The sequence below is a fragment of the Corylus avellana genome, chromosome 11, assembly GCF_965113065.1.
Source record: "Corylus avellana chromosome 11, dhCorAvel1.hap1.2, whole genome shotgun sequence".
In the NCBI taxonomy this organism is placed as follows: domain Eukaryota; kingdom Viridiplantae; phylum Streptophyta; class Magnoliopsida; order Fagales; family Betulaceae; genus Corylus; species Corylus avellana.
In genome coordinates this window covers 16537311-16553002 of record NC_142500.1, presented here as the reverse complement: position 1 = coordinate 16553002, position 15692 = coordinate 16537311, and the positions used below count along the sequence as shown (strand labels likewise).

Sequence of the window (15692 nt, the reverse complement as noted above, 5' to 3'; positions counted from 1 at the left end):
TCACAGCTAAGTGGTGGTAGCATCATACAGCACGACCCCAACTTAAGTTGTGACTTCTTTCAGGCCAATGAAAGACAAAATCATTGGCCTATCCTAGTGTGTATAACAACGATGTCCTTAATTTTTATTATTGTGAAAGGACTTTTACGAAAGTAAAACTCAAGTAGAAGCAATATGGGTCAATAATATAACTCCAAATGATTATAAGATTAATGAAAGAATGAGTCATAGAAGCAACTGCTTGAAGAAGAGGCTTAATGTCATCATAAGCTATAAGGGTTTTTTTATAAAGACCCCTTTCATAAAATAAGTCATATCCCAAGGTTTCACAAACAAAAAGGAAAACCACACGCAAAATGAGATGCTAAAAAAGTAAAAACTTTTACTTCTGCCATTTTATTAATGGGGGCTAATCAATATGATAGATTTCGAATTCTTACAACATATGACTGACCAAATAGCTAATAAAAAGGGAAAGGAAAAATAGGGAAGGACAAACAAACAAAAAAAAAAAAAACTGTACAAATAGGATATCTTTATGCTACAGAAGCTATGACATGCTTGTATGCTACAATCATATTATCCATTGTTTAATAGTTTCTGCACTTGGATTGATCTAATTGGCTTCTGCTTTGAGCCCCCCCGAAGTATACAGAACAATAATTCACGGCACGTGCCAAAAAAAAATAAATCAATTTGATTAGCAAATCCAACTTTGGCTTGCTCCCATCTCAACGTGCAAGTATTAGGAACATCTTACTCGGTAAATGGAAGTCATTGCAGATGCTAGCAGAGTTGAATTTATTGCTCGATTAATCGAAGTTCCCAGTTGCCCTCGCCATCAATTAGCCGCAATTCAAAAGAATGGAACGGTATTAGGGCCGGACGCTGCCAAATACAAAACCAAGAGATAAACATAACGATTAATAATTTATAATCCAGTACAAATATCAAAACACTTGGTGGAGATAAACAAATCACACTACATTATCCTATGGTGAAATGCATTGCACAGTTCACCTCGAGTATCCCAGCAGAAAGAGGAAATTTCAAATTATTCACCAAATCAAACAAGATATGCTAATTTTATATACTTACTTGTGAGGAGGTAACAACCGTGATGCCCAAATCCTTTGCAAGCCTATAAAGGTGTTCTTCAACATCAACACTTGTTGCACTGCAATTTCAGAAAAAGGTAAGCATAAAACCAAGATATCATATAGATGGCAAGCATTTTTTTTAAGAAATAATAATAAAAGAAAAGGATGTGTGGGTTCATAACATACTTGGTACACTCATCAAGGATGCCAAATTTAGGCTTGTGAAAGAATAAGCGCGCCTGTAAAATAGAAAGTATCATGTCAAACAAAACAGAAATCCTTCATTACATTCTTCATGGTACGGACTTTGTAAATATTTGACTCACCATGCCTAATCTCTGCTGCTCTCCAAGAGAAAGAATGTCTTCCCATTTCAGATCAGCATCCCAACCACCTTCTTCTCTTTCCAAAAGATAGTTTAATCGAACATTCTCCAAAATAGTTTTCAAACGTGAATCCAGAATGCTTTTGGTGTCAGCAACATTTTGACCTGCATTTTCACAATTACAATCCTCAACGGAATAATGGCAAGAAATCATAAATGACACTGCCTTTTTTCAAACAATGGCAAGAAGAATATAAGAAAAGCAGGCCGTATCTGCTTCACGCATATGCACAGATAAAAAGGCCAACTGATAGAATTTTCTTTGAATTTCTTGATGCAGAGATGAGAGACTAAAAGTGCTGTCACAATCACCCACTATAATGTTCCAAAAAGCTGTCACTTTCTTACTAAAAGCTCATGATGGAACCTGATGATGTTTGATGGGAAACTACTGCAAAGTCAAGCAATAGGACCCAATTCATACATTTCAACTTCAAATACTGTCTAGATGATGTCTCCAAATTGAGAACTCTTGCTGAGATGTTAACATCAAGAACTTAAGATAGTTTTCCATGGTGCAATTTTAGGTAGTGTTTTTTCAACATATGCATGCTCTCTGGGATGGCCAAATGTGCATTCCCCAGGGGAAAATACAAATTCTGATAAACTATTAAAGAATCAAGAAAACCAAAAAAAAAAAAAAAAAAATCTACCAATTCCATAAATATTTTATCGGTTGAAATATCTGTGATCTTTCAGACTTGCTAACCATGTCTAGATAGAAATCAGGAGCACGGAGAGTGGAAAGTATAACATAGGCATTCTGATCTAAGCAAGAAATTCACCTTTTCCATATAATTTAAGTGCCCTCAACGCTGCTTCCTCACATGAGAGAGGATATATAATTTGGTCCCTCAGGGTTCCTAAGCATGTATAAGGTCGCTGAGGAACATAGAAGACGCCACATCCAGATCCAGCCTCTTCATCAATATGTTGGGATGGTTTAGTGAGTCTTCCGTTTACAACAGGCCATAGACCTCTAAGGACTCTGAAGACTGAACTTTTCCCACTCCCATTTGGACCTTAAAACAAAGCATACCTGTCAGATGCAAAATCCACATAACAAGATAAATAAAGAAAGTTACTTCACTAACCAGTTACAAGCAGGCTTTCCCCTGGTACTATGTCACATGTCAACTGCCTAGCCAACATTTTCTGTGCTGGAGTAACTATATCCACCTCAGAGAAGGAAATGGCATCTTCAGAGTAAAGATCCCTCCTCTTAGATGGCGACTTACTTTCAGACATAGAATCTGCTGCAAGGCCAACAACTCAATTAGCATGAAGATTCAACATCTGATTACTCGATCAAACAAAAACCAAGCAAGAATGATTGCCATGGATTGACCATAATTTACATAGTAATCTATACAGGCCAAACAATGTCAGTTCAACCAATCAGTATATTGGAAGAAAAACATCTTCACACGGTAGTGATGCACCTTTCGATCAAAAGAATGAAGAGAGAGTAAAACTACTTAAAACTACACTTAAGTTACAAATTTTGATATGGGTCGCTCAGAAACTAATATCACCATGTCTCATATTTATTTGCCCCCATCTAATAACATTATAGCCTTTTCAAAAGGTTGGCCATGCTGTGATCTCCAAACAATGCCAGTTCAACTAATCGTATACTGGAAGAAAAGCATCTTGACATGGTAGCAGTATAGCTTACAATCAAAGAATGAAGACCGAGTATAACTACTTCAAAGTTACAAGTTTTGGAAAAAGAAAGTATAACACTCCTACAGTCTATACCCCTAGATCTTGGCCAGCGCCGTATGCTACTTTATGGTGCTTTCAAATTCTAATCTTGAGACCACAAGATCCAATTGTCTCTGTCTGATGTGCTTTAGATTTAATGTTGCAAAAAATGTCATTTAGATTTAATTACACTTAACTTTGTTCCTTTGGCCAGCCAAAAGTACATTAGAATCATAATTCCAGATAGATTAAGTCATCAACTTTTTACAATGTACCACTTGAAAAACCTGGAATAGAATGTGATAAATTTGCTCCTTCAACCAAAAGGCATGCTCTGTGATGGGATGGCAACATCTTTTTTCTTTTACACCAATATTTTTCTTCCATCGCTCAGCTTAAGTCCTTACTCCCACAATCTCTTGTTGTTTACTTAAAAGTGACTAATACAGTATATTGGTGGACTATATTATCCACCGACATCTGATCTCAAGCTCTTGCTTGATATATAGATGCATAAATCACACGATTCCACATGAACTCTCTAGTTTAAAAAACAGTGTCCTAAATCAGTTCCATTACATAAAAATCCATTCATATGTAATGCATATCAATATTCTCTTGTTCAAATATGAAAGATCTAATATGAGCCCTGAAAAAAAAAAATGCATGAGAATGATCCCATTATCAGCCTTACATGATGCATTTCAAATTTATCTCATCAAATTTAGTCACTTGAGAGCTCTTCATACTCCAATAAACCATATATCAGCTTCACATTAAATAGCTTCCTCAAGACCTCCCCTGTAACAAACTCTGGTATGGTTCCACAGATGCTGCCTGGGAGGCTGCATACCATTTGAACCATGCTCAAAGCAAATCAGTGGAAATTAGATCCAGTGGCTGGTTGAAGAAAATGATATTTGCTAGATCTCTACTGTAGATCAAGAAGATAATCGGAAAATCCTCAACCAGGAGCAGTGCATTGAATCGCAGCTCAAAATGGGGAAAAGATCAACCACTCCTAACCTTATGCTTGATAGTAATAATTCTCTTAAGAAAATGCTGATGCCGAAAAATAGCAAATCCAAGACTCCACTTCTTATTTTCTAATTCAAATAAATATAGCTTGTATAGGTCAAACAAACAATCTGACACGACTTGATCCCAAAGTATTACCTTATTCCCTAGCAAGAAACAACATGTCTCCAAGACACTAAAAGATCCCATGAATAATTATGTATTAATAACTAAGATTCTCAAGGCATACCTGACTGTGCAGCATGTAGAAGTTCTTCAAGCTCAAAAATCCGGTTAATGCCACCAGAGAGCTCAATGAATGTTTTATGCAATTCAAGAATGTCACCGAAAGCTAAAAAGCTTTGAGATACAACAGAAGCTAAGAACCGCAATGCATGTGCCAGCTCACCTGGAAAAGTAGTCATATATATATACATATATGAGAGAGAGAGAGAGAGAGAGAGAGAGAGATATTATAACAGGCTAACAGAGTCTCAAAATTAGGCTAATCATACCTTGAGTGGCAACCATTGCTCGGTCACCCTTGTGCTCCATTGCATATAACAAGCTCAATCCCCAAGTCACATTATGTGGGAGTTGCTTCGTGATAAAATCATCAAGTATACCGAACAGCCATTTCTTTTTCAAAAGTGACATTGAGTGATTGAGAAGCTCCCTGAATCTTGACTCAATCATCTGAGGAACATATAAATATAAAAATTAAAAGCTAATACCAACAATGTTAAATACATAGTTCAGGAGTGCATCATGCCCATTGCTCAGGAGAAGTTTTTATGGAATCCCTATCTACCAAAGTTTTTACTTCTGGTTCCGGCGAACGAATAATCATTAAACTTATTTGGCTATACTGAACCACGATGCACACAGGACATGCTAATGACAAGTTTCTTTACTACAAAGGAAAGACAAAACACAAGGTCTCGAGGCATTGTGGTTCAGTTGTATCTATTGGTTGCCACATCCTTGAGAAGTAGCAAACACGTTAAGAAAATTCAAGCTGTTATAAGGAGTGCCAATGCAATCCAAGCATGAGTAAGCAATAGATAGGACGAACCTAAAAGATGTGGAATATTGGAAATAACTGGCAATTAACCAAGTAGCAGAAGTATTCATAGGCTCAAACAGAATTGATTTGACAAGCTTTGACTTGATATTCAAGAGCAGAAGAATGAAAGTTATGTAGACATTAGAATGGATAGAGGTACATATCTAAGGAGTTCTGAAATGTTCAACACATGATTTTGAAAAACAACTAACCTACAGCATGCCAATGCCTTTATTTTCTTCTCTTGTTTAATGGAACTTTCAACACGTGCACGCGAACACTGAATAGAAGAATTGCGAGATACCCAGGTATCACCAAGTACAGGGAAATAGTTTCATTGATGGTCCATAAAGCTGTTTCAGTTATTCAGATATCTGAAACATAACTCTGACCCAAACTGAAAGCAATCTGCAAATGGAAGTTCAGCTAACTATGATTGTTGAAGAGTCAGTGACAGCTTCAAGCCCCTCATTCTCACCCAAAGGGGAATACCAGTCCAGCTGAAGTAACTAACAGATGTTTCAGGATAGACAGTAGATCACTGTATTATTCATAGCATTTGTCTTTTTAATGATAGATAACCATAGTACTTATCCCATTCAAGCATTAAGAAGTTTCCAGGTGCAAAACCTAGTGTGCAAGAAGGCACCATAAAATGTATGTAAAACAAAAAAAGAGATGTTATTATCATAATACAACCTACAAAGAGAATTTGAATTTAAAAATGCCTGAGAAGCCAAGGTCAAACTTGAATAAAATTAAATTAATCAAACAAAAGCCTATTTTTATGAGGGAAACGTGTATCAAAGATTGACATGATAGACAAATGGCACATCCAAGTGTCCTACATCAGTGTAGACGCTATGATAAGAATTACCTTTTTCTTTTTCAAGCAAATGCAACAGGAAGAAAAAGGAGGCAAAACAAGAGAAAAAAAAAAAAAGGAAGGGGGAAGGGAGAGCCGGGAGGGAGGACAAGGAAATGGGAATGCTTCCACTTGTCATGATGGAGGCAGCCCATCTAAGTAAATTGTGTGTAGACCAGTTACTATAAGAATCACCTGATTCTTGTGTCTTGTTCCCCTTTTAGCAATGTCTATCATGTTGTTAGGGTCAGAAGAATATGTTGGTGACAGGGATTTGTTACAGGAGTATTTTGGTCATTGTATTGAATTTTAGAAGCTACATATGAGAGTTAGCCTCCACTTTCTCTATTTGCTTCCCATGCAAACCTCACAACACATGTTAAGCAACTTTTATCAATGGTTTACTCTAGTCTCTCTTTTTTTAATTAAGTAATTGAAATATTATTAAAAAGCGTAAGGCGTCCTCAGGTATACAAGAGAAGCCACCTAGCTAGAAGGGGAATGGTTACTCTAGTCTTCCACATTTTGGTAATGGCTGACACTCAAATTTCATGTTTAACTGCAACCCCTATGTCCATGTTCAAAGACACCAGAACATCAAGAAATATGATTATTGATAATCACGGGAAAAACAACTTAGCATCCATGTATAAAACAAATCGTGAAGTTCAGATAACTTACAGCTTTTTCTCGAGTACCACCCCCAAAGAAAGCAACAGATTCAGCATGAGTACGCAGTCTTTCATGCATGAACCTAATTTATGCATAATGTGCAAAGTCAGGTTGATATCAAAGCAATATTGCTCAAGCATTAATGATGTAGGAAGCAGAAACCAAAAAGAAGTTACCTAAAGATTCCTTCAAGCTGTTGTTCTTGACTTGCCAAATCACCAAAGTCAGGAGTAACGGTTCTTAAAAAACCCAGACCCAGTAACATGTAAGCATACAATATGGCAACTCCCCTCTGACCTGTTAACAGCTTCATTCTCCAGGTGAACCTTAAAAATTGTAGAAACACTTAATTTATCCATGAAAAGGGAAAAGAGCAAGCGGTAATTGAACCTCATATCAAGCTTCTAATGAGACAAACCCCTTGGCACTATGATAACTAAACTGAATACAGTACTCACCAGATAATGTCCACAGATGGCTTTACCATTCCAGTAACCAGTCCTGACAAATCGGTAGTCAGCTTTTCCAGATCATGAGTTATTCTCTGATCTGCATCAACACTTTTGCTTGACATGTGAAAGACCTACGAAGAGAAGCATTTCATATGAATTTGGATTTAATCCTGGATGTCTCACTAAAGAACTTAAAAATCAACCAAATAGCTTCTAATGATCTAGACACCAATCCAAAATAAATAAAACCACCAAATTTCCAATATGAATAGCAGAACTCTCAAACAAAACAGAATTACAAAAATTGAATTATAACTGTGACAGTTAATTCATAGACTAAACAAATGCAAACTTTTGCTGAGTCAGTCATGCATCAAAAAAATAAAGCTAGTTAAATTTAAAATGCGGCACAGAACTTCCAAAACAAAAATTTCCCATATCATCCGGGAAGAAACAAATCTTAGTTCTGAAGTATAACAGTTTCAGTTAATGAAAAAGTTTTTTTTTTCAACAAAAGAAGAAGAAGAAGAAGCAAATAGCTTTTATTGAAAAACTTCAATGCCTGCCAAGTAGGGGTTCTTGAAAGATAGAGATGCCAAAAGAATCAACTTTATACGCTTTAGGAACTAGTACCTTATAAAATGCATTATTTCTCAAATAGTTCTTCAGTAAGTGTTGAGTCAAACGGATCCTCCACCCAAGGGCCAGCCTGGCTTTCAAGTGCCTAAAAAATAAAGCATAGTTTAATTGACTGTTACTAAACGAATGGTAGCAAGCAGTCATTTACTTAACCTTCTCTTCATCACAACATAAACAATCTAATACGGGTAACCACGCAAAATAAGTAATAAAAAAAAAAGGAAAAAAAAAGAGTGCCTTGTCTTTAAGAGTAGAAAATTATTCACAAAAGTTATGCTTGACTAATAGCATCAAGAGTATCACAAAGAAGAATACCAATGATGAGTACACGGCTCAAAGATGAATATATGCATGATTTCATTGGATCATCAAGTGTTCCATTCAGATGGTTACAAGAGCAAGGGATAGAATCAAGAGTTTCATGATGCAATAGACAATTTATAGAAATATCTCTGGAAATCTATGATGGCATCATTCATCAGACCTATCAAATAAAGCATTACAAACGACAATGAGAATGCCCACAAACATATTGTTAAATCACTACTTATCCCAAAAGCTTAAGCTGATAGAAAGTTATAAATTTAATAATTTAATCAATACTTTAACACTCCTCTTCACGTGTGGGCTCAAACTCCCACTTAATAAGTGAGGCCCAATACATGAAATATTTAATTGAGGCTTACAACATTAAACCTGTAATAGTAACAGTCAACTAGTATAAAACAGTTGAAGCAATAAAGATACAGCAGGCAATTCACTCAAGAAAATTACAGCAGATGTAATATTACTAGACCTTCTTTCCTGAGGAACAAAGTAAACAGCATATGGATTGGACTGCTAACCCTCTATTTACCATGTTAATCTTCATAATGCTGGCTCTAGAACTCATGAAGATATAGCAAACTTCTTGACAGCATATGACTTCCAGTACCCAGCAACCAAACTGTTTTATATATGCTTTCAATTTCAATAAAGTCTATTCCACTAAATAGCTAAATTACCTTAAAGAAGGTGCAATGAAAGAAGATGCAGCACTTTGAAGAACACTAGCACCAATTAACCGAATAAAGGATGCCTTATCCTGCTCCAAAACATACTTCACGGTGGTTCCTGTGAATATCAATGCACTTCAATGACAAATACATTACTCCTAGGATCCTCAACTGCTTACAGAAGAGAAAATAATATACCATTCAGTGAGGCAATACGATCTGAGACCCATGTTCTTGATACAACAAAAAAAGCAACCGCAAGCAATTGTGCTCCTTGTCTATCAAGTAATGTTGGTACCTGAAAAGCTAGCAGTTTGAAGGTCAATAAAAGCACTTTTGAAGAAACTTCTGCATTCATCAATCCAACAAAAACTGATCTTTTATAAAACATGAGGAAAGGAATAGACTGGAAGAATAGAGAATGAACCACAATTTCACAGATTAAGGTCGAAAGGGTTACGCACTTTACTGTCCATATTATACACTAAAAACAGTTATTTATAAAGTAAAATCTCCAAATATTTAAGATCATTAAAACAACTAAGTGTATGCATAAGCGAGGGGAAGGGAAACCACCAACAAAATTCCAACTCTTTTCAAACTCATCTTCAGTAAACGTGGGGCAGGAGAGCAATAGAGAAGAAATCATGGAAGAGACAAGGTCCTTGGGAAAATGTGTGTTGAAAATTTAAGTTTCACGCATTTCCAAATAGACAAGTTAACTTTACTGCCGAAACATGATTGGATACATGTCAACACATGACTGGATACATGTCCCTCTCTGTGTTCAGATCTCTTGGATCAGGCACTCTATAGTTTCAAGCCGCAAAGGAACCATATGTGTGCATATTCTGGACAGGTACATGAACCTTATCAACTCCCACCCAAGTAATGTGGGTATATACATAAGAGATTAAGCTTTGGGACCAGTGGTAATCTTTCAGTTACAAAAGGATTGCTTAGGAAATAGAACTACATGCCTTACCATATGTGCAACAAAATATATAGTAACTATTGGACTGTTTCATAAATCATCTCCCACGTTTGCAGGTAAGTAATAATGACATTTATGCATGTTACCTTTTTTTTCAATGGAAAGGGACATATATATCAAAAAAATGTTTATGAATTCTCACTTAGATTGATGTTGCACGATGTCATAATGAATGAAAATTTTCAAACATTAGCCACTTAGCATAATTGAAAAGAATAAAAAATAAATAAAATAAAATAAATAGTAAAACAAACTTGGACATTTCTCCAAGTATACCCTGGGACTAGGATTTAGTAGTTCTGTATTCATGGTTTGAAGATGACACAAATATTGTTTCTCGACCTCACTTCAATCACTTAAGATGTTTGTGGAGTATGCTTTGTTATTGCTGTTTTGGGTACAGGGAATCTTTTTAAGTGTGAATTTGTGCTGGTTGGTAATCTCAAGTACTTCAGGAGCTTGCTAGCCTATTGATGTGTAAGGTCGGTGACCTTCCTTTCGAAAATGTTGAGAGAGAGAAAGAGTGAGCCTAAAGCAGCAAAAGAAAAAAATAATAAAGAAATAAATTAAAGCTACCTGAACTGACTATATTTGCCCACAATAGGATCTCCATGACAAACAGTAGATAAAGATAAATTTCAGAGCATATGCATGGAGATTTTCCAAAAAGAGATTTCATTTAACATTAAGCAATCGATTTAATCAACTCAGCACCAGGTTCCATGGGCAGTAAAACCCTTTCTAATATTCCCACCAAACTACCACAAATCTTCTATAATCAAAACTACCAGGGACTCCCACCATCAAATGGTGGGCTGCAAAATGACATCTAGAGGTTAAACCAGAGCATAAACTCACAACCTATATCTGTTGTATGTTGTCAAAAATGTAGAAGTTAAGTCAAGCATGTGAATGTCTCAACCATGGTAACTTGTTTTTTTTTTTTTGATAAGTAATCAGCAGACTTTATTAAAACAAGGCGCCCCAAAGTACACTGGGAGTATACAAAGAAGATCACCTAACTAGAAGGGGAAAAACGTACAAGGAAATCATCAAAGCTAAACGACACTGGAAAGACAAACGCTACAGTCCAAAGATACAAAGTATGGAAGCAATAGGATAAAATGTCCTCAAAGGACCTCTCCAAGTCCTCGAAACACCTATTATTTCTCTCTCTCCATAAGCACCAAAAAAAACAAGTAGGCACCATCTTCCAGACCGCAGCACTCCCCCCCCTGCCTGAAGACCACCAACAAGCCAGCAACTCGACGACCCTACCAGGCATCACCCACAATAACCCAAAGCGACCAAAAAAGGCACTCCACAGAGCAGACGCAACCTCACAATGCAGAAGGAGATGATCCACCGTCTCCTCGCTCTTCTTGCACATACAACATCTGTTCACAACAATCACATGTCGCTTCCTGAGGTTATCTAAGGTCAGAATTTTGCCCCAAGCCGCTGACCAAGCAAAGAAAGCTGCCCTTGGAGGAGCCTGTGTCCGCCACACACTCTTCCAAGGAGACCTCCTCCCTTCCGAACAAGCCAAAGAGAAAAAGAGAGACTTGACCGTGAAAAAACCTCTTTTGGAGGGTGTCCACCATAATCTATCTTCAGACCCTCGACTCACCCTAGCTCCATGCAACATCTGGAAGAAAGAGGTAAAGACTTCCACCTCCCAATCATGAGCCTCTCTAGAGAAACTTACATTCCACTGATTGGACCCACCTATCATCTCCAAGTTATCCGCAACTGAGGCCTCCTTCACACAAGCAATACCAAAAAGAATCGGGAAAGCTATCCTGAGGGCTGTGTCTCCACACCACCAATCATGCCAAAAGCTAACCCTAGTCCCATCCCCCACTACAAATCTCGTCAAGCCTTTGAAAGTATCCCACCCTTTCCTAATATTCTTCCATAGCCCCACCCCAAATGCTCTTCCAGGCTCAACAGAACACCACCCTCCCCATAAGCTTCCATACTTCGAATCTACCACCATTCTCCACCAAGCATCTCTCTCCGTCCCATATCGCCATAACCATTTCCCTAAAAGAGCGCGATTGAACACCAATAAATTCCTAATTCCCAACCCTCCTTCCTTGATCGGAGTGCAAACCTGCGACCACTTCACCAAGTGGTACTTAAACTCCTCACCTATCCCACCCCATAAGAAATTGCGTTGAAGCTTCTCAATGCGCTTGGCAACACTCACCGGAATAGGGAATAAAGACAAGTAATAAGTGGGCAAGTTAGCGAGAGTGCTCTTGATAAGTGTGACCCTACCCCCCTTCGACAAATACACCCTTTTCCAACTGGCCAACCGATGTTCGATCTTCTCGATAACTCCATCCCAAATCTGCTTGGACTTATAAGAGCCTCCCAATGGAAGACCAAGATACTTCACTGGCAAAGTACCGGCCTCACACCCTAAAGTACCAGCTAACAACTCCACTTGCTCCACATTCCCCACCGGAATTAGCATCGACTTAGCCAAATTAACCTTCAAACCGGATGCAGCTTCAAACCACAAAAACACACTCCTCAAATAGCGTAACTGGGCGGGCCTAGCATTGCAGAAAATCAAGGTATCATCGGCAAATAAAAGATGAGAGACAATAGAATTGCCGACTTTGAAGCCTTCTACCAACCCCCCCTAAACCGCCGCAGAAATCATCCTACTCAAAGCCTCCATCACAAAAACAAACAACAAAGGAGAGAGGGGATCCCCTTGTCTCAAACCCCTGGAGCTGCTAAAAAATCCTTTAGGAGACCCATTAACCAAAATCGAAAACCGCACCGAGGATATGCAATGATGAATCCAAGAACACCATAAACCTCCAAACCCGCACCTCCTTATCAAGTACATCAAAAAACCCCAGTTCACATGATCATAAGCTTTTTCCAAGTCCATTTTGCACATAACCCCTGGCTCCCCTGATCTCAGCCTACTACCAAGGCATTCGTTAGCAATCAAGATGGGATCTAGAATCTGCCTACCTTTGATAAATGCATTTTGCGATTTGGAGATAATCTTATCCAACACAACCTTCAATCTGTTAGCTAAGACTTTGGCAATTATTTTGTAGATACCTCCCACAAGGCTAATAGGGCGGAAATCTCTAAGATTGATGGCACCGGGAATCTTTGGAATAAGCGAAAGGAAAGAAGCATTGAAGCTCTTTACAAACCTCCCTCCGGCATGAAAAGCCCGAAACACCTTCATTATATCCTCCCTCATCACCTCCCAGCATGCTTGGAAGAAAGCCATAGAAAACCCATCGGGGCCCGGTGCCTTATTGCCATTCATCTTAAACACGACCTTTCTTACCTCTTCCTCTTCAAAATCTCTCTCCAACCAGCTGGCCTCCCCCTCCGAAATGGAATCGAAAGAAATACCATCAACCATGGGCCTCCAACTGTGCTTCTCCGCAAAGAGCTTTTGATAGAACTCAACAATATGCTCACTAATCTCGTCTTTATTGGAAGAAGGAGTATCCCCGATCATAAGAGTCTCTATCGAGTTAAATCTTCTGTTAGAGTTGGCTATGGAGTGAAAGAATTTAGTGCACTTGTCTCCTTCCTTCAACCAATGCACCCTAGATTTCTGCCTCCAACTAATCTCCTCCATAAGTGTACACTTCTCTAACTCTTGAACAATTTCGGCCTTCCTCAATAACTCCTCCTCATCCAACGCCCTACTTTCTTCATACTCATCGAATGCCCGAAGATCTTCAAGAAGAGTCCTCTTATTCCTCTCAATGTTTCCAAACACCTCCTCATTCCATGCCTTCAAGTTCAACTTCAAGGCCTTGAGCTTGCAAGCGAGAACAAAGCTTGGCGTACCTTGGAACTCATAGGAATCCCACCATTGTTTGACTAAGGCAACAAATCCTTCCGCTTTAAGCCACATATTCTCGAACCTAAATGGCCTTTTCCCTTGTGAAACCTCCCCCAACTCAAGAATGATTGGAAAGTGATCCGAGCAAATACGAGGGAGCCTCTTCTGCCTCGCCCCTGGAAACCAAGCTTCCAAATCAGGGGAAACAAGAAACCGATCAATCCTAGACCACAAGGGAGGATCTTGAGAAACCGACCAAGTGAAAGCACCCCCAATAAGAGGAAGGTCCATGAGCCCTTGTTCAGAAATAAAATCCGAGAAACCCATCATAGCAGAATCTAGACGAGCTCCACCTGATCTTTCACTAGGGAAACGAGTCACATTGAAATCTCCGCCAATACACCACGGCAAATTCCACCAACTAAGAACGCCAGCCAGCTCATCCCAAAGAAGCCTTCTATCCCTATCAAAGTTAGGACCGTACACTCCTGCATACGCCCAAGCCGAGAGATCGACCACATTCTTGAAAGACACGGCCAAGGAGTAAGTCCCTACACAAACATCGACTTTCTCCACCACCCTAGTATCCCACATGATCAAAATACCACCCGAGGCCCCACAAGAATCCAAACAACACCAATCCACATGATTTCGCCCCCATAAACTACGAACAATATTTCGAGACATACACTGAATCTTGGTTTCCTGAAGGCAAACAACATCTGCATTCCAATCTCTGAGCAAATTACTCACCCTCAAACGTTTATCCCTCTTGTTCAGCCCCCTCACATTCCAAGACAGGATGCTTAGCTTCATAAAACCACTACATTCCCCCTCCCTTTCCTATTGCCCCGAGTAGAACTCCCACTTTTAGCATCATAGTTCACCGAACACTCCAAATTCCTCATCTCCCTTTTGCCCTTTGTGCCGCTACTTGATGTGGTAATCATCCCATTGTTACGACGCTCCTCTTCTAAAGCAGTTAACAAAGCCAGCACTTGCAATTTATGACCGGTGAACGAAATCCCCACGATCGGATAGATCTCATTAGCACACTGAATAACCCAATCTGAGTAATCCGCCACACCCCCTGACCTAGGATCATAGCTATTCAAAGGAGAAGGTCCCTCTACTCCACGACCCCCTGCCCTCTCATCTTCCTTGCTCCCTGTAACCACACTGACTTCTCCCCCAAAACTCTTAGCTTCTTCACAAGGCTCCTCACACCTGCCTACCTCTACGATCACCTGGCCAGCACCTCGAGCCTCCATCGTATCTGAATACTGATAACCTAAAATAGACAGGCCACCATCCAATGCGGGACAGTATACATGTAACCCAACCTCAGTCCCTTGTTCCTGATTAGGACCCAGACCCTCACTAGTCTGAATACCATCCTGAACCAAGTCACCAACAGACCAAGGCACAATATCCCTAACCTCGTTAGCCGCCTCTGACAGCACCGGTGTCCTCTGGTATGAATCTGCCTCCCCACTTCCCATAATCATCTCCCCCGGCATCCCGGCATCTCCACAAGCAACCCCAGACTCAGCCTGCTCTGACATCTCGCTGGAGACTACCGTGGAAATCATCTCCGGCGTCGTCTGGTTCGAAATCGCCGTCTCCTTTTCCCGAATCACTATCGCCGGCGAACATCGCCTGTCTCCATCCTGTTTTGATGCCCTCTCGCCACCGGAGAACTCCCCGGGTGGGACCACGAACCGTTGAGTAACGTCGGCAGAGCCCCCCGCTATGACTGGCGCTTCCCTCCCTGCGAGCGCACCTCCTGCCGACGAAGACGACGCACCTGGATCGCCGACCTGATCCATTCGCCAGCCCGCCGACATGCCATACGAGATTGGCTGAAAAGAAGCCTCCTTTGGGCTAGCTCTGTCTGGGCCAGCAGAGATTGGGCTAACAAGACCCAGACCCAGGCCCACCTTCTTTCTCTTGTACACAGCC

General features: G+C 39.7%; 1 protein-coding gene across 2 annotated transcripts in view; it reads right to left on the bottom strand.

Annotated features, from left to right (window-relative positions):
• Positions 1-365: 365 nt before the first annotated feature.
• ABCD1 (peroxisomal ABC transporter 1) overlaps positions 366-15692 on the bottom strand; it is a 40900-nt gene continuing 25573 nt past the window's right edge. Inside the window, exons 13-26 of one of the 2 annotated variants that reach the window (XM_059577481.2) lie at positions 9097-9196; positions 8908-9016; positions 7898-7988; positions 7271-7395; positions 6989-7138; positions 6822-6894; positions 4725-4905; positions 4460-4618; positions 2580-2741; positions 2271-2507; positions 1427-1590; positions 1287-1339; positions 1099-1177; positions 366-888 (exon numbers count right to left, since the gene is read on the bottom strand). In XM_059577481.2, the coding sequence (XP_059433464.2) occupies positions 802-888; positions 1099-1177; positions 1287-1339; positions 1427-1590; positions 2271-2507; positions 2580-2741; positions 4460-4618; positions 4725-4905; positions 6822-6894; positions 6989-7138; positions 7271-7395; positions 7898-7988; positions 8908-9016; positions 9097-9196 (1770 nt within the window). In that variant the 3' untranslated portion in view covers positions 366-801. The remainder of the gene's footprint in view (positions 889-1098; positions 1178-1286; positions 1340-1426; positions 1591-2270; positions 2508-2579; positions 2742-4459; positions 4619-4724; positions 4906-6821; positions 6895-6988; positions 7139-7270; positions 7396-7897; positions 7989-8907; positions 9017-9096; positions 9197-15692) is intronic. The other variant, XM_059577482.2, reaches the window with a different exon arrangement.